This window comes from Octopus bimaculoides, chromosome 6, assembly GCF_001194135.2.
Source record: "Octopus bimaculoides isolate UCB-OBI-ISO-001 chromosome 6, ASM119413v2, whole genome shotgun sequence".
Classification (NCBI taxonomy): domain Eukaryota; kingdom Metazoa; phylum Mollusca; class Cephalopoda; order Octopoda; family Octopodidae; genus Octopus; species Octopus bimaculoides.
This window is the reverse complement of record NC_068986.1, coordinates 91,091,571-91,110,798: the sequence shown is the minus strand read 5'-3', so window position 1 is coordinate 91,110,798 and position 19,228 is coordinate 91,091,571. Positions and strand designations below refer to the sequence as shown.

The 19,228-nt window shown below is 33.4% G+C and overlaps 1 protein-coding gene across 4 annotated transcripts in view; it reads right to left on the bottom strand.

Annotated features, from left to right (window-relative positions):
* Positions 1 to 19,228, bottom strand: part of LOC106869820 (uncharacterized) — a 172,127-nt gene that overhangs the window by 51,831 nt on the left and 101,068 nt on the right. For 3 of the 4 annotated variants that reach the window (XM_052968961.1, XM_014915708.2, XM_052968963.1), the window contains exons 10-14: positions 18,033 to 18,151; positions 13,956 to 14,062; positions 12,805 to 12,888; positions 9,667 to 9,756; positions 4,028 to 4,069 (exon numbers count right to left, since the gene is read on the bottom strand). In XM_052968961.1, the coding sequence (XP_052824921.1) occupies positions 4,028 to 4,069; positions 9,667 to 9,756; positions 12,805 to 12,888; positions 13,956 to 14,062; positions 18,033 to 18,151 (442 nt within the window). The remainder of the gene's footprint in view (positions 1 to 4,027; positions 4,070 to 9,666; positions 9,757 to 12,804; positions 12,889 to 13,955; positions 14,063 to 18,032; positions 18,152 to 19,228) is intronic. The other variant, XM_052968962.1, reaches the window with a different exon arrangement.

The window sequence follows — 19,228 nt, the reverse complement described above, 5'->3', positions numbered from 1 at the left end:
TCTGTATGTATATTATTCATTTCACTATGCTCAGTATGTGGCCATGCTATATGCAATTGATTATATCAATCTGGTACTTGTAAATTAGTATTTATTTTATCAGCCTCAGAAAGTTGAAAGGCAAAGTTGATCCAAGCAGGATTTGAACTCAAGACATGAAAAGACAGTAAAAATCAGAAGCTATTTTGGATTCCATTATCACCTTTCCTGTTGTCAATACTTAAGATCTTTCACAATAATTCATTTTCATGTAATGTCTTTTCTTTTTAAATTAAACAACAAAAAAAAATAAAAAACAAAACTATCACAAACTGAATTGGCAATATCAAATAACCAAAAAAATAGCTGTTAATATGTAAGCAAAAAGAAAAAAGCTGTTTCATTGTAAAGATATTAGCATCAAGCATCCAGCAGATAAAATAAGTAAAAGAAAAAATAATAAAGCAAGTTGATGCTAAGTAATGAAATAGTTTGGTATTAAATGTAGCTGAGTTTTGACTAACTTTACTTGAAATAAAATAATTTTCATTTCAAATCAAATAGGAGTAAAGTGAAAATAAAAATAAAACCAAAATGAACAAAAACAAAATTGAACGTTACAGGGGTGTGACTAAGCCTTTCATTCTGTCATTGTTTAACCTTCAGCTCAGATCTGATCAAGCAGACATAATGAAAGCTGTTACAGTCGTGATCATTACATCTTTTTGTATATCAGAGATTATGTAATCCAATGTGGTAGGGTGTAATTTGAGGGATATTACGCTGCTACTTGTAGCAGGATAAGCGAATATGTAGAGGCTACATCATTGTCTTGACAAGTGTTATATTGTACTAATTCATAGTGTTAAGCAAAAACGTGACAAGTCTTCTCTGGATAGGAAGCAAATAATTTTTCCTAATTTGTTCAGGTTATCTCTACAGATTTTTCTATAGCGATTATAGCCAGCACTGATTAGTTACAACATTTCATATCCAAGACACCTGATGTAAACAACAATGAGATTGAAGATGAAAAATGGGTAATGGGCATGTATGCCCTATTTCAGGAGTTTTTGCTCCTTCATAAGCATCTATCCAACCCATTTATCATCCACGAACACATTGCTGAAATAGCCACTAGTTATAGCAGTGTAATGCTATTGGATATATCAGTTTTACATATTAAACACATTCCTGGAAGCTGGTACATAGATATTAATGACCTATAAGGACACCTTATTTCATTATGCAGCCATAATATACTACAAAGTTTATATGAGTTTTTGCTTCTAAGAATGTGTTTAATATGTAAAATTGGTATATCAATTAATATTACACTGCTATAGTTAGTGTTATTTAAGTAATGAGTTCCTAAAATATGTCATATACACCCATCACTCATTTTTCATCTTCGATCTTATTGTTGTTTACATCAGGTGTTTTGGATATGAAACATCACAACTAAATCAGTGCTGGCTATAATTTCTATAGAAAAATCTGTAGAGAAAACTTTAACAAGTGACGTAATGGCACTGCTAACACAGTAGAACATAGTATTGATTTATAAAAATGTTTAATATACTTTGTAATATATTATGATTGGATTAATGAAATATGGTATCCCTACAGGTCTTTAATTTTTGGTAAGGGATTTGGTATTTAAATTTCTCATCACTTCAATTTACATGACTGTAAAAGTAAGGTATCATTTGATAAAGAAACAGAACCAAAGAAGCTTTTAAGCAGTTGCTTAACCAGTCTAGAAGTAGCAACCTTATTTCCATTAAACCATACACTATTGCCATGGAAAACTGGAGAATGTAGTCTTATAAACACTGTCTTCGAAAAGGACAACATGGTCATGCCCAGAACTTCTTTCATCTTAGATTTGCTGGATCAAGGCTGACAGGAGGCCAAACTACTGTTATGACTACTATTTGTAGTTATGTTACATTTCTATGGTAGAGAATAAATGAACTTAAAGATAATAAAGAGAAGCCAGGGTAAGCTAATTAAAACTATAAGAGTCCATAACCCTAGAGCTTATTTCCAGCCCTGGAAGTTTATCTTTTGTGTATCACAGGAAATGTCTCAAGATCTGTTACCTATACTCAACAGCTATAGATACACTGAAGCATAAAGTATTGAGTGTCCTTGCTTAAACAGAATTAAATACCTGTAGTAAATGAGAAATCACAATCCACCATCTAGTTGTCCAATATTTTAATTACTTCATTATTTATCTCTGAGCAGAGACTGACCTGCTGGTAAACGACATATCTTTGTATTGGGAAAACTTACACAAACTTACTCTCTCTATCTCATCACACACACACACACACACACACACACACACACACACACACACACGTGCGTGCACACACATACATGAGATCTTTCAATACATTGTTATGTAGACCTTGAACTTTATAGCAACATATCTTTGAGAAAAGAAAAATATCTCAAAAACAGTTAGCAAAGCTTCAACTCCAAGGATTTGTGTAGTCCAACTGTTTAATCTATTTGTGATCACATTTCATATGAAATACACTTTGTGTTCCAATTAATTGTGGAAGAATTTAAGAAAAGTAACTCTTTCCACTATCATGATAGTGCTTGGAGTACAACTTAACACTGGGTTCTAGAATAAAATTATGATGGAAAATTTTAATTTAAATGGTAAAGAGTAAAGTAAGGATCCCTTCAGTCATGAATGACCATAAGATTGCACCTAAAAAGTTCCCCTCTGAAGCTCAAGTCCAAGCAAGGTTGTTTGTGGAAGACCAACAGTCACCCATGTATACTAGTCTCCCCTCGCCATGCCACTGATGTTGTAACTCATTTCCATAGCCGAGTGAACCAGAGCAATGTGAAATAAAGTGTTTTGCATAAGAACACAATGCACAGCCCAGTCCATGAATTGAACTCACAACCTCATGATTGTAAGCCTGATAATCTAACTACTGAGCTATGAACTTTCCCTAATTTAAATAAAAACACTTTATGATGAGACACATGTCACAGAAACAGAGGTTGTCTCAGGGAGATTGACATCAAGAAGGTTAACCACTAACTTACTCATTACTAAAGATATTTCTAGAAATAAATAAATACCAATTAAAAGAAAAATAATTTAAATAACTGTAATTAAGAACAACTTCACTTTCTTCACTCAATAGGGCTTCTCTCTATATGATCTTTTGAAAGAATGCATGAGAATAGATTTAAAAGAAAGAGGGAAAGTCAATTTAATTAAACTGCTCAAGAAATCAATGTGATAAACTTAATTAATTAAACGGAATTAGTATGCACTTAATTAAAAAGCAAGCAGTTCAGCATGCTAAAAAAAAGCAAGCTTATATTGAAATATATATAAAAAAATAAACACAAAGCAGTAAAATTAAAATATGTAAGCAATAAAGAAAGAAATCAGACAAAAGTTAGAAATAGAATTAACAAGGAATGGGAGATAAAACTATTATGTGCATGTGTGTGTGTATGTGTGTGTGTGTGTATACCTTACATACAAACATATAAAGGTTTGCATATATGTAGGTATGTAAGTATGGATGTATCTATACATTTAAGCGAATGTGTGTATATAAGTGGATAATAGATATATATATGTACTTCACTGTACATATATAAATTCATCTAAAAATGAGCTATTTCTCATTTAAAGTACTCAATAAGAAATGAAAAATTATTTAAATTAATTAGATCTAAGCGGGCAATATCTTTGAAGATAAAACAGAATAGAAAAATCTCGAAGATATCCTATAAAGGAGGTATGTATATATTACCTTTAATTTGGGATATAATATTGTTTAAATGTGTTTGGTCACAAATCTAATCTGCCATAGAATGAAAGACTACATCTTTCATTCCAATATATGTGTGGATGTTGTGGATGCAAAATTCTGTCTTCTTGAAGTTATTTAAAACTGCTAGTGGTCAACTGATTAGGCTATAATATAATTAAGTATAAAAGGAGTAAGGGACAGGAATTTACTGGATGTAATCTATTTGTTAGTAACAATCATGTCACCTGATGTGTCCATTCATTAGCAGAGTTGCGAATCCATTTATCCTTAAAAAGAGAAATTTAAGGAGTACAAAGTGAATTTAAGGAGCTGGAAACATTATCTTTTTTTTAGATGACTTTTTGGTATTTTTTGTTTTCATGAGTTTAGGAACTGATGGAGGTCTGAAATGATGATGGTAATGGTAGCAATCCCAAACAGGAATTCTTAGCTGGATATGTTTCTTCAGAACATCAAATGCATTGGTAAATCTCTATCAGTGATCACACATCTTACCAAATTCAAACATCACTGAGAGATGGTCACACTAACAATTTCTTTCTGACTAAACACAAGGTCAATTTTTTAAAGAGACTAGACAATTGACTTATGCTCAGTAAACTACTGGTGCTTGAGACACAAAAGGTAAATATGGTCTGGAGATAATGTATTTAGTTGATCAATATATTGGAATCAGTGACTTCATTGACTCAAGAGAAATGAGAAATAAAAAAAATTCTCGGATAATTTAGAAACTGAAATGTAGTCATTACTGCCTGTATACTATTAATAATAAATGCACCCTTATAAAGCCTAGCCAGTTTCCCGGTTTCAATGGCGTATGTGTTCCCCAGCTGGACAGGATGCCAGTCCGTTGCAGCGTTACTCATTTTTGCCAGCTGAGTGGACTAGAGCAACATGAAATGAAATGTTTTGCTCAAGAACACAACGTGTCGCCCGGTCCAGGAATTGAAACCACAATCTTACGATCATGATGTTGACACCCTAACCACTAAGCCACGCGTGTATACTATTACTGTAATAATAAAATATTACAGAGGAACTGAAAACCTCATCTTCTGGATTAGAAATCCAATGTTTAAAGCCTCCATCTCAGCTACTTTCTTTAATGGCTGGGCACAGAAGGTCAGGACATTCCTAGAATAACTAAAGCACCATCTGAAACATGATTCCTCCCAGTGGTGTCATTCATCAGTTATGTTGCCAGAGATTGTCTAACTATTAAGGTCCACTGCTACAAATACTCTCAGCCAAATCAGTAATAGTTTTATCTATAGTAGTCACATGTTGGAATTGTCTCATTATTTTTGGTTGAAAAAAGCATTTGTCTTTTCTTTCAGTTTAGACACTACTTTGGTGTATTTGAGTTCATGACAAATTCTCCTCTATCTTTTTTTTCTTTAGTTTACTGATCACTCTTCTGCAATATATCTTTAGTGCAAAAACAGAATATTTCTCCAAGAAAAACATCAAATGTTAATTTTGATAAATTTTCTGAAAAAATACTTTTTAAATATTAAAAAAAAAGACCATCAGGTAGAATGATTAAAAACTTTTTTTCTATAGCTTAGTTAGAGGAGGAATAACAGTATCGGTGAGTGCTTGTAGGGTTTCTCATTAGGTATAGATGAAGAAAGGGAAGCAAAACCATGAAAGGTTTATCTTCAGACCGAGATTGCAACAGAATGGACTCCACTAAAAGGCACCCAAGCAGTGTCCTAATGATTGTATTGACTCTTTAGCATTCAGTTTACTTTATCAAATATAATACTTATTTATCCACAGTTTTAAATTAATCATATTATCTTGTAGCTTAAAGACTTCAATGATGTAATTGTTTATTTTTAGAATAACATTGTAAGATAGGTGTGGGAGGCCAGATTTGGTCAGTTTGAGCATAAAACAAGCTAGAATATTTGGGCCTGATGCGGCTGGCTTAAATGCTAAAGGGTTAAACCAGACAATGCATAAAGTTTATTACCTAAGATGAGATACACTCCATCCATATAGTTTCTATTTACTGAATTTTACTCAAAAGGCTCAGGACAGCAATCTGAGACTACGGTAGATGATACCCAAAGTATCACACTGTGAGATTAAGCTTGGGACATTGTGTCTACAAAGCAAACTTCTTCACAGCCATGACTGCACCCATCAACTGATTTGTTTGTAAATTCATGTCAACTCATTTCAATTCTTCAGTTGGGAATACTTTACTCTTCACACACACAAACACATACAACAGAGGCTTGCAAACAGCTTCATTGTGTACATGCTGTCAATTGATAGCTTCAGATATGGAACACCAGTAAGTTTCAGGGGATCATCAGGAGAGAATGCACAAAACTTAGTGAAGTTCTAATATCCATGCCTTTACCAAGGGCAATAGCAACATAATTGAAAGGATATTCTTATTGGAAATTGATACTAATCTATGGATGTAATCTCTTATAGACACAAAATGAAGGATTTCATAAAATGGAGAAGTCAGATGTCATGACATTCACATCCATTTCAAGTACTTAAGCAATTATGAAATCAGTTCTGATTGAGAACCGAAACTGATCTATCCAGTTAGTAAGTCAAACGGTCACCAATAGAAAGTAGTGGTTTCTAATCTGTTACCATCAATGACCCCATTTTAGCAAATCTTCAGTGACTGACCTACTTTTTAATATTCTTCTCTACTCTAGGCACAAGGCCCGACATTTTTGGGGAGAGGGCCAGTCGATTAGATCGACCCCAGTACGCAACTGGTACTTAATTTATCAACCCCAAAAGAATGAAAGGCAAAGTCGACCTTGGTGGAATTTGAACTCAGAATGTAAAGACAGATGAAATACCACTAAGCATTTTGTCTGGAATGCTAAAGGTTCTGCCAGTTCGCTGCCTTGACCTACTTTTTAATATTGAAAACAAAAGAAAAAAATTCAGAAAACTTAACAAAATTAACATAAAATTTTTTAGAGAAAATATTCTTTTTTTTTTCCTATAAATATATTGCAGCCTTTACGCTTGTGGCTTATTGTATAATATATTAATGGACATTTTACATTTCATCAAGAGCATAAGGTTTGATTTTCACAGGTCTTTCAGACTTATGCAGCTACTCATGGATTGGGAACCACTGATATAAAGCAACAGATTTTATAGGGAAATAGGAATGTGAGGTTGTGAATTAATGCCTTTCCCAAGAGAAATGAGAAGCATGTGCAATAAGACTAATAATATAAACATGAATTTTTATCATTTGTGCCTTTTGCAAAAACATTTGTTATAGCAATGTACCATGGATACTGAAACAGGGTGAGTGGAACATTTGACGTATACATTGTTTTCAATGATAAATTACATATCTTTAAATCATTTAGCATGGCGTTCATATATATGTGTGTGTGTATGTGTATATGTATATGTATGTATTTTTTTCCTAGTTTCAGCTCAAGGGCTGTGGTCATCCTGGGGCACAATGAACAGTATGTATGTATGTATGTATGTAGACACTACAAGAAAAGAAAAAAAATTAAGATAGAAATAGTGCTGAAGTGCATTAGTACCATACCCAGAATATATACCTTTGATTAGTTGCCTTAATAAAGCAATTACAACTGGCAATTGAAAATTAAGCTTCAGGCCCAATTAAGCCAGAAGTTATCACCATACCGTATGGAATAATGTAATAATGTTTTTCTGTTCAATTTTACAAGTTTCTTTGTTCAACCTAAGAGAACTGGTTGAATATCAGAATAAATCAGAATAAAATATGATAGCAAGACTTTAAAAAAGTAGTTGTGAAGTTGTTACAGATGCAGTATTTTAAAGTGATGCAATGAAAAAATTATTAATCAAGTAACTTAATCATATCAAAGATGAAATTTTTTTTTAGCCTAAGAATTTAAAATTCTAAATATCAAAAAAGTTTATATAAACTCGAGTATATACATATAAGGACTACTTAATTATGAAATGTAACCATTACAAGTTACCACCCCAGCTCCAATTAATTGACTTCAGCAAGCAGTGTAACACTTTATGACTCTTTTAAGAACATAAGGTAATGCCTGCAGTTGGGTTTGAAACCTTGGTTTATGGATGAAAAATAGGTGGTATTATTGTTCTGTCAAGTTACAAACTGAAATGTGGTTACCTGTTTCCCATTATCATCATCACAACTGAAAAATGATTGACTTCAGAAATTTAGCAATCTAGTTGTAATTACTTCAGTAAATTCCGCCAAAGTTGGAAATTGTAGAAGGGATTAATACAGAAAACTATATAAATACACATGTTTTGCACATGAAAAGGAAATTTACTCCAATACACAGCTAAACTCTTGATTTCATTATCATCATTTAATGTTGTTTTCCATGTTGGCAAGCTTGAGTTCTGCACTAGGCTCAACTGTCTGCTTTGGCATGATTTCTAGGATTGGATGCCCTTCATAATAGCAACCACTCTACAGAGTGTACTGGGTACTTTTTATGTGGCATCCACAGCAGTGAGGTCACCAAGTAACTCACAAGAATTATCATTTCAAATACCCAAAAGTATAAGATGGAATGTAGAACTGAATATCTCAGGATTTGAAATCAGTTCTATAAATTCTCCAAAATCAAAACTTTATTGTTGAAATTAGTGAAATATAGGCAACATTGTGAACTGGTCTAAAGGCTGACAGTTTGTGACAAGTTATTGGTAGTGTGCAGGGTATCTGGTAAATATACTTAACTCTCAATGGTCTAATTCATTGAGCTGTAAGTAGGTTCTGTGAAGAGGTTCCATTCATTCTAATAGGTAAAGGTATACAGTATAATTTATCAAGTTAACTTACAATGCAGATTTATAATACATCCACAGCATGTATAAATTGGTAACAAACTGGTGCTCTTAATCATAGAAAGGGATTATCCTCATCCTACTTAACTTGTCACAAACTATCAGCCTTTAGACCAGTTCACATTGTTGCTTATATTTCACTGATTTCAACTAAGTTTTAATTCGGAAGAATTTATAGATCTGATTTCAAATCCTGAGATATTCAGTTTTATATTCCATCTTATACTTTTGGGTACTTGAAATGATAATTCTTGTGAGTTACTTGGTGACTTCACTGGTGCAGATATCACATAAAAAAGCACCCAGTACATTCTGTAAATTGGTTGCTATTAGGAAGGACATCCAATCACTGAAATCATGCCAAAGCAGACGGTTGAGCCTGGTGCAGAACACAAGCTTACCAACACCTGCATCGTTCTAAGATAAGCTGCAGAATTTGTCACCTAACATGCAGGATACTTTTTAGTTGAAAACACAAAAGTCTGTGGTGTAAGATCCTGCTTAGATTCAGTTATGAATCTCTATAACAAATTAAACTCCTTCAGATTTAATCAGATGTAATTTATAGGATTTTCTAGCATATGACACAGATGGGAGGCTCTGATATGTTATAGAGATTGATAACTGAATCTAAATTAAGCAGGATCTTATACCACAGACAAATGTGTTTGCTCTGCAATTTCAAGCTAAATTTCATGGATAGTTATTAAATCTGTCAATTCCTTTCAATATAACTAATTGTTTCATATCTTAACTACATGGAAGAACAAGAGTTAATAAATACAGCAACATTTATTTAGGAAATATAAACTGCTAACTGCAACCACAGTTCTTAAAAGCAAAAAAAAAAAAAAAAACCTAATCATTTAAAGAGCTGGGATTAGTGAGAGGAGCATAATTTAAATTTTCAGTTTTTCATTGCAAAAACAACAATGTGGGGTCCTATGAGGGTTCTCCACATCCTGCTCATACAGAATCAAAATGTGTTAAGGGAACTGAAGCAATAAAAAAAAAAAAAATATCTTGCCTGATGTACGTCAAGGAAGGCACAGCCAAGAAAATCATCATCAATGATATTTCTTCCATCCCAGTCAAAGACATAGAAACTTAATTTGGTCTGAAATAGATAAAAGATGAATCAGAGAGAAAGAGAGAGAGAGAGAGAGAGAGAGAGAGAGAGAGAGAGAGAGAGAGAGAGAGAGAGAGAGTAATAGATTAAGAAATACTGAAAGCTGAAATCAGACTAATTAAATACTAACAATAATTATATTGTAAAAGAGATTTAATTTAATTGAGACCTAATAGTTGATAGAATATTATATAGAATACTGAATATTAAATAATGGGAAAGGCAATGTTCTAAATTAAAGACAGACTGAACTTTTTTCTTTAAGATTGAAAAATTTTATATTCAAAGACATATCACTCCGATCCAACTATAAACAGAGTGGTTCTTCAATAGTTCCACACAAGAGTGAGCTTGACCAGAATTATATCCAGGCACCCAATAATACATTTAAAACTAATCCATAAACTCAGAATGGGGAATATGCAGATATCAGATTTTCAATTTATTTGTTTGGTTAAGCTTCAGGATTTAGCTATTGTTCAAGTCATGGTCACCCTTTTGTCATTTTAGTCATCATGTCCTAAAATTTAGAATTTGACACAGTTTCCTATGTTTGGGAGTTGGTTAAATACAGAAACATTGCAATCAAGTGGCACCAACTTTCTCAACCTGACAGCTTGCTGCATGTTGTATGATTACTTGACCTGTCAGAAATTGCAGTCAAATCACCTTCAAACTATACTATCTTCTTGAAAGAAAAAAAGGACACATTGGATAATGTAGTCCTACGTGTACAATGTTTGACAAAAGAAGATGCAATTATCATGGCTGAAATACCCTTGCTCATAGGTCAGATTGATCAGTGCTGATGTGGGATTAATTAACAACACAAACAACAACCAGATTTTATTGGGAAGGGCCTCCAACCATAGAAACCATGCCAAAATAGACACTGAAGTACAATGCAATCTTTAGACTTTTTGGATCCTGTTCAAACATCTAACCCATGCCAGCATGGAAGGACATTAAATGATGGTGATAGTACAAAAAACAAAGAACAGAAAAAGAGAAATGGCTATGATTTATTTTGAAATGAAATTATCAATATGAACATTTTCTGTGGTTAATGATTCAAATATTACAAGTGAGTTTTACAAATATTGGGTCATCCCATAAATAATGCAGTTTTTTTTATATTTCTTTTATTTTTCAAAATTAAGAAAAACAAAATTATTTTTTAATCTAAAATATACTCTCCTTCATTTTCTACAATGCTTTTTCATCTATCTGGTAGACTTGCAAGGCCAGTTTTCCAAAATTCACTTGTCTGCGATGAAAAATACTCCTCCAGTACTGTTCTGACCTCGTCTAAAGTTCTGATCTTGTCTACAGAATTCATATTTTTTCCGTCCAAATGATTTTGAAGACTGCAGAATAAATGATAATCAGATGGGGCAATGTTTGGCGAACATGGTGGGTGTGGCATTGTTTCCCATTCAAACTGCTCCAGCCTTTGGAATGTCATCCTTGCTGTATGTAGCTGAGCATTATCCTGGTGGAAGAACACCTTTTGTCTTGAAACCAGAGATAGTTGTTTTTCTTCTAGTGTTGACTTAAGCCACTCAAATTGCTCACAGTAGATCTCTTTGTTATCATTTAGTTTGGGTTTAAAAGTTCAAAGCGGACTAAACCTTTCATATCTCACCAAACAGATAACAACACTTTACGTGGGTGAAGACCTACATTAGCCTGGGGTGCTGGTGTTTCTCCTTTCCCTACTGACTGTCTTTGGTGCTTGACATTTTTATAGAGAACCCATTTCTTGTCACCAGTCATTATTCAGTCCAAAAAAGGTTCATTCGTGAGAAGTGACAGCAAAGAAGAGTACACATTCAATCAGAAGTTTGTGAGGAACCCATTGACTCAATTTGCTAATTTTTCCAATGGCATGCAGATATCGATGAATGGTTGAATGACCAAATCCAAGCTTCTCTGATAGTTCCTCAATGGTTATGATGGGATTTTGTTCCATCAGGGTTTGCAGGACATCCACATCAAGCTCTACAGAATTTCTAGGATGAGGCTTGTCTTCTAGGCTGTAGTTTCCAGCTCAGAATTTCTGGAACCACTGTTGACACCGGCTTACGCTTATTGTCTGATCCCCATATACTGCATTAACATTCCTTGCAGTTTCTGTAGCAGTGTTGCCATTATTGAACTCATAAAGCAAAATATGCCAAATATGCTCCTTTGTCACTTCCATTATAGCTTCGAAAAAATAACTGTTAAAATCAAACTGCACTCTTCAAAACTTGCACTAAGAATAAGGACAAGGTAAAATTACTACCTGCTTTTATAGCAAGTTGATGCAGGTAGTTTATCCCATCTCCCTTTGACTTTTAGTTCATGCAATTGAAAAGACTGCATTATTTATGGGATGATCCAACATTTTCCAAGCTATTTTGGATGTGGTAAGGCAGGTGTTGGAACCTGTACAACTTGTTCAAGTTAATTCATATATTTATTTACACAAAATCAACTGAAAGCTATGATTTATTTACAAATAAAATTAACTGTTATAAACATTTTCTATAGTTAATGATTCACAAGTGACAGGTGAGTTTTACATATGTATTTCATACTAATATGGATGTGGTATGGCAGATGTCAGAACTAGAACCTATAGATGTTCAAACAAATTCGCATATTTATTTACAGAAAATCAACTTCTCATTTTTTGTTTCTAGAGTATCTATATTGAAAGTAAAAATTAAAAATCTGAAACAAATTTATTCATTTTTATTTCATTAAATAAAAATTAGAGCATTAATCTGACAACATGTTTTATGCAAACATCCAGTTTACATAGTTCTGGTCTCAATATTGTTCTACTTTCCACAATATAGTAAACAGCTAACAGAAACTAGTTCATGGGTGAGTAATTAGGGTTGTAAAATATTTTCCACTAGCAATTTTTTAAATTTCCAAAAAGAATTAAAGAATAAAAGAAAATTATCAAAACCTTTGATGATGATGAAATTAAAGGATATGATATAAAATAATTTGAAAAAAATGAAGATGTGAAAACCATTGTACCTTAGTGAAATCTTTAACAAAAAACTCAGAATAGGTTTCCCATCTTGGATTTAAAGATCGTGGAACATATGGAGTGGTAACAATCTAGAACAAAAGAAAAATTTCTTTCAAAATGACATCACTGATTTTGTCCTTAGACTATTAAACATTGAATGAAGTATCAATTATATGATTTCAAGTATTTATTTGCCTGGCATCTTACTAGTATATCTTTTATCAAACTTCAGGTGATATATATCTATACACATCATATTTAGGTTATGACTGAACTCACAAAGCTTTATTGAAACTCACTGAATTTCAGTCACACTACTTCACTAAATTGTTATCTCACACATCAAGTGAGCAATTTATCTATTTAACAACCTAGCATCTAAAAACAATTATGAAAAGTATTAATCATAAATAATGTATGAATATTACAAATTACATTAGAACTCTGGTAGAGTGAAACAAAAAACCTATTTTAAACTAAATTAACAACATTTCCTTTCATTTAATTATTTATGCATTTTAGTGGGTTTGTTTCTTCTCTATTTAAGATATAATCAAAATGCGAGTAACAAGAACAACTGGTACTCTGTCGGTTATGACGTGGAGGGTTCCAGTTGATCTGATCAACAGAACATATACAGTACAACACAATCCACTAAATGATTATCATAATCATAATAATATATTGTAACAGTAATTATGCAACAAAAAAAAATACAGTCTAAATCTGTAGATATAATAGATATATTCTTAAGACTAATGATGTATTTCTTAAACGCAATCCCACCTTTACTAACAATAGAGACCTTTAAAATCAGTGTGTAAATGTGTGTATGTATGTGCATATATATGGCCACACACACACACACACAGGTATGCGCTGCATTACAAAAGTGTTGTGATCCTGAAAATCATGCTGTAATGTGAAAGTCTAAAATGCAAAATCTATTTTCCTACTGTCTTCCTTTTATATAGAAGTTAATGAACAAAGAATTAATAGGGAAAATATGTTTTTGTAACAGAACTCCACATTATGACAGCATTTTCAAGAGCCCAATGATTCCATAAAAGAAGAATTTACTTGTTTTAATATAACATATCCTCAACTTATCAATTACGACAAGAACAAGGAAGAAAATCAAAATTTAAATTCTTACTCTTCTTCTTTCTGAGAAAACGACACAATAGGGGTCAGAGGTACCATTTTTGTCAGCTGCTAGTAGATTAGTAGCACCATGGATATGGACATATAGAACACCAGCCACTGAAATTGAAGACAAATAGGAATAATCATGTCAGGTTGTCATAAATGTTACATGAATTACATGACAAACTTTTCCTTCCTCACTTAAACATAAGTCAACTGAGACAATCACCTACTAATGGATACATCTGACCTCTAAAGGTCAAGCAATTAATTGTTGTTATTTTATTGGTCAGCCCTGATAGAATTGATGAAAAGTATTTCAGATTTTATTTCTAGCAGCTTGATTTATTACATATAGACTTCTTTATTGGATCATGCCTCAACAATTAACCATTTCATTTGTCACACTAATGTACAGGATAATATTCTACTTTAGATATAAAACCTTGGTTGGATTGTGAGAAAAGAAAACTGGAAAGAAATGGGAAGTTGAAACATTCACAATTTCCCAAGAGCAGTAACAAAAGTGAAATAAAGATTGCTATGAATAGAAGATAAATTTTGTAATTGGTGACCATGCCCATTGCCAGTACTGCCTGACTGGCCTTCATGCCGGTGGCATGTAAAAGCACCCATTACACTCTCAGAGTGGTTGGCGTTAGGAAGGGCATCCAGCTGTAGAAACTCTGCCAAATCAGATTGGAGCCTGGTGTAGCCATCTGGTTCACCAGTCCTCAGTCAAATCATCCAACCCATGCTAGCATGGAAAGCGGATGTTAAACGATGATGATGATGGTGAGTGATATACTTGATTTAATAGATTACAATATCTTCTGAGTACTTAATTTACAAAGAAAAGAAAGAAACAAAACAGCAGAACTAGGGCTATGTAAAATTCAAGAAAGATTATATCTCAAATTTTAGTTAGTTTAACATCTCTTGTTCTGACTTGCTACTGACTATGTCATCACTGTTTCCATTATTTTGTTTCTAATGATTTATTTCATTTGTATTTGGTCATAAACTGGTGCAGGACTGAAGAGACACAACCGGGTAGAAACACCAGTGTCTCAAAGTCCCATTACATCAATGATTCTAGTGTGTTGTGAACACACATCATCTGAAAGGCGGTGTTCTCAAAAGAAATATAACAATGATTAACATATTAATATTCAAATCTGTTTGAAAATATCTGGAAAGAACATGCTTGTCATCATTATGATTCTTGATGTTCTTGATGTGCTTATGGTAACGTTAATTCAACTTTGTATTTATTCTTAATTTCTTGGAATGATTTTTCATTCTCATTCAGAGTTGCTATCAATTGTGGCTAATTTTTTGTTCTTTCCAATCTACAGGAAAAGTTTTAAAAGAAATTAAGAATTTATCAACTATGACAATCCTTTGGCTTTGTTATCCAAATTCATGACACTAGTTCCTTTGAGTAGAGCCCCTTTTAGCTTCTTTAGGTTTTAATTAGGCAAATTACCCTTGGCCAAGAAATGCACTAAAGGCTTTTTGAATATGTTAAATTGTCTAAAACTGATAGGAGACAAGTAAGGCCAAAGTTATGCAGATGAGGTCGAATCAAAGCTGAATGATGTGTTCATAGCTGCTCCTTGTCTCTGAAATAGAGATCCAATTGTCCTAGTAATTCAAATTCAAATTTCTTCATAATTTCTTGAAGTTACTTTCCTTCATAATTCAGAGTTGCTAAAATAAGTGTTAGGCTTTTTTGTTTTCCTTCTTTGTACATAAGGCAAATTTAAAAAAATTAAGAATTTATGGAGAACGGCATTCAGTACATTGCTCTTGTTTTTGTTCTAAGACAACAGACCATTCTAACTGGTGATACACAGTGTGGCAGAAGACCCGACTTTCCATGGAAAAATGTACCCTGACATGATAACATTTAGGGGTTGATATTTGTACCCTATTAAGCCTACGTCTGTTGTTTTATCACATTGCAACCTTGCTCTCTACTCTAATCAATCTATTGCTCACCTTGTCTTTTGCCTGTCGCTTTATAGCTTATAGCTCTCTATTTCTCATTTCTCCACCACAAGAGCTGAGCATATCATCTTCTGACTCGCTTGCCCTTTACCATGTACAACAGACTGCATTAGGTTGCTCACTACCCTTAGCCAATACACTCTAATTTGGCCTTTCTGTACTGCCAGTCATCACTCTCTCTTCTCTGGGCTACTTCTATATCTACCCCTCACTTACTCTTGCATTTATCTCATCACCCACCCTCACCTTTGTCTACATCTATTGCCAATCACTCCCTTCCTGACTACTCCCAAATAACTCTGCCTTTCTATCATACTCATTTAGGTCCTTGGAATGTCACTGCTTTCTCTCCTATTCTCTTCTTTGGCCATCTGAAAAAATGTACATGCTTGATGTTATTGACTACACTTACATCCTTGTCCCTCCCCACTCTCAGCCACCCTTTTCTGGCCTTTCTGCAGTCATCACTATCTCTGTCTCTCTTCTATTTCCCTGCTCAGTTTACATACTTTAGATTACTGAGTACTCTTTACATTTACTGTGTACAAGGCATACCTTGTCTGTTGGTTCCATGATGGAAACCACCCTTTAGTGCTCCCTCTACAGTGATTGGTGAGCAAGACAACCACTCTCGTGCTGATGCCGTGACAAATGCACTATACAATGTAAACTGGTTGTTGAAGAAAGAACAGGGTTGTGAAGTTCATTTAGTTCTGTCTTGCCGAGGACTGTTCAACTTCTCTAGTATTGATGCTATGAGAAAAAGCATCCAACACACGTTTTACCAGTGATTCGCAATATGAAGGACATCTAACTATAACAAGTAAGGAAGTCAAATGACATGTATGAATACCAATCTATGGGAGTGGTGTCTCTTGATAAAAATGGATTAGAGGTAAATTGATGATGATGATGATGATGATGATGATGGCAGCATATATATTATATTCATGCCTACAAACATTTAATAGTTCCATGTGCCAGCTGCAATTTTAAAAGTTATGTATGTTTTCATTGATTTTGCAATAAGTCTAAAGATCTTCCTCAGCAAATAAACACTGCCCTAAATATTGGCCTCCAGTTATGCCACCCATCCAAATAATTTAATGAAAATATTAAAGCAATAGCAGATTATTTAGAAAAGTAACAATAACATTCCTCCCACTTCTTCCTCTCACATATAACCAAACACAGTGAGACAAAAGTCATGATGGTTTCATAAATATATTTTGATATCTGTTTGTTATTGTTCTCTCTTCCACATGATTAACATCATTACATAGAACAATTCATAAATATGACAGTGTAAAACATCATCATCATCATCATTTCTACATCTGCTTTTTTGCATGAGGTTATGAGGTGGATGAGAGTTCTTGAAGCTGTATGATATAACAGGATACCTTTCCTGATGCAAAGTTCAAAATACTTTAAATATATTCACAAATGCAATGAAATTGATTTCCATTATAATGTTCAGTTTATTTGATATGAATAAATGTATGTGCTTGTGTGTATGAGGGGGAGGAGGGTGAATATTTAAAAATTATAAGCACCAATTAGAAAAAATAGAAAAAACAAAATAACAAACACACTGATAGGAACTAAAAATGATTCAGATATCTAGAAGACTAACCCTATTCATGCCTAAATGACTTATGAATTATTGGGGAACAAAGTGAGATATTGTGGAAGTGAAGAGTTTATTTAAAGAAGACATTTACACTTTATTTCAGAGAGAAGGGAAAGCAAAAACAGTGATGTTATTGGGAGAAGGATAATGTAGATGAGATGACTGTACTGGTATGGAGGTGTAGTGCAAATAAAAAATAGGTACCAAGGATAAAAATAGGTACCAAGGATAAAAATGTTAATAATGTTTATAAATTCCCACAAGGTTATTGAGTGACTACCAGAATGTAGAAAATCCTCCTTGAGTTCACAGGCTGGAAACGAGTAATTTTGTTGGAATATGAAACAGGCATTGCATGTAAAAGATTGTAAGTAACTCAAGAACAGTATATAAGAACACACAAAATATATGCAGGGAAAAAAGAAATAGAGAAATTCTTACCATCTTTTATGACCTGTTCATCTTTAATGCTTGATTCGAGTTTAATTGGTGCCAGAGGGGTATACTGGAGAGACAAATACAATTTGCTGCCATCTTTGTTCTCAAGAATGGTATCTACTCTGTTGGGTAGAAAAAAAAAACATGATATGGTTGTTTGTATTTAGACACATAAATATAGCAAAATAAATATGTAGAAGTTCTGCATAGGCATGATTGTGATTTTCATACGTTATTGAAGAACAGTGGTAATATTTATAATAGAAGTGGTTTTCACTGAGAAATGAAGCTGGTTTGTGAACTCGGTTCCTTGAAAACATAACTAGGCACAACAATACCAACCACAAAAACATTTCCAATAGTTTTTTTTTTGTTTTAACCCGGCATAAGTTTAATTCTGTCTTTTTCTCTCTCCCTCCCTCCCTACTCCCTATATATTATATATATATAAGACACAATCTCTCTGGTGCTACAATGAAATATATTCGAGCTCAAGTGTAACATTGGCTGGTGTCTAGAAGGGATCCAACTGTAAAAAAAAAAAACATCATAAAAACACTACATACCCCACAAACATATCTGGTTTTTTCTGTCGCTGTGTATTCCAGATGATGTAAGGCCATGTTGGGTGGATAGATATTTGTTTAATCTATGCCAGCATGTAAAACAGATTGATGATGATAATGAGCATGTATGTATTGATTTATGTCATCATCATCATCATCATTTAATGTCTCCGAAAAGATACAAAACATACGAGACCCATATGACATCAGGACAGTATTCAAGAATAATACAACACTTCACAAATATCTCCTTTGAGTAAAACCACCAATAAAAGAGAATATGACCAAAAACTGCGTGTATTCCATCCCATGCAGCTGTGGAAGGTTATACAAAGGCAAAACATGTCGCCCCCTCAAAATAAGGGTAGACAAACATTGCAAAGCTGTGACATGTGGAGATATTAATAAATCGGGTATAGCTGATCATGTATGGAAAAACAGAGACCACCTCCCCCTGTGGGATGAAGTTAAAATAATAGATAGAGAACACCACTGGAAAATACGAAAACTAAAAGAGGCAGCACTTATGTGAGGACATAATAACCTCTTAAACAGACCCAATGCAGATATGAGTAGCATATGGGAACTGGTATTAAAGAAGGATAGGAAAATATTAGATTCATAAGCCCTAAA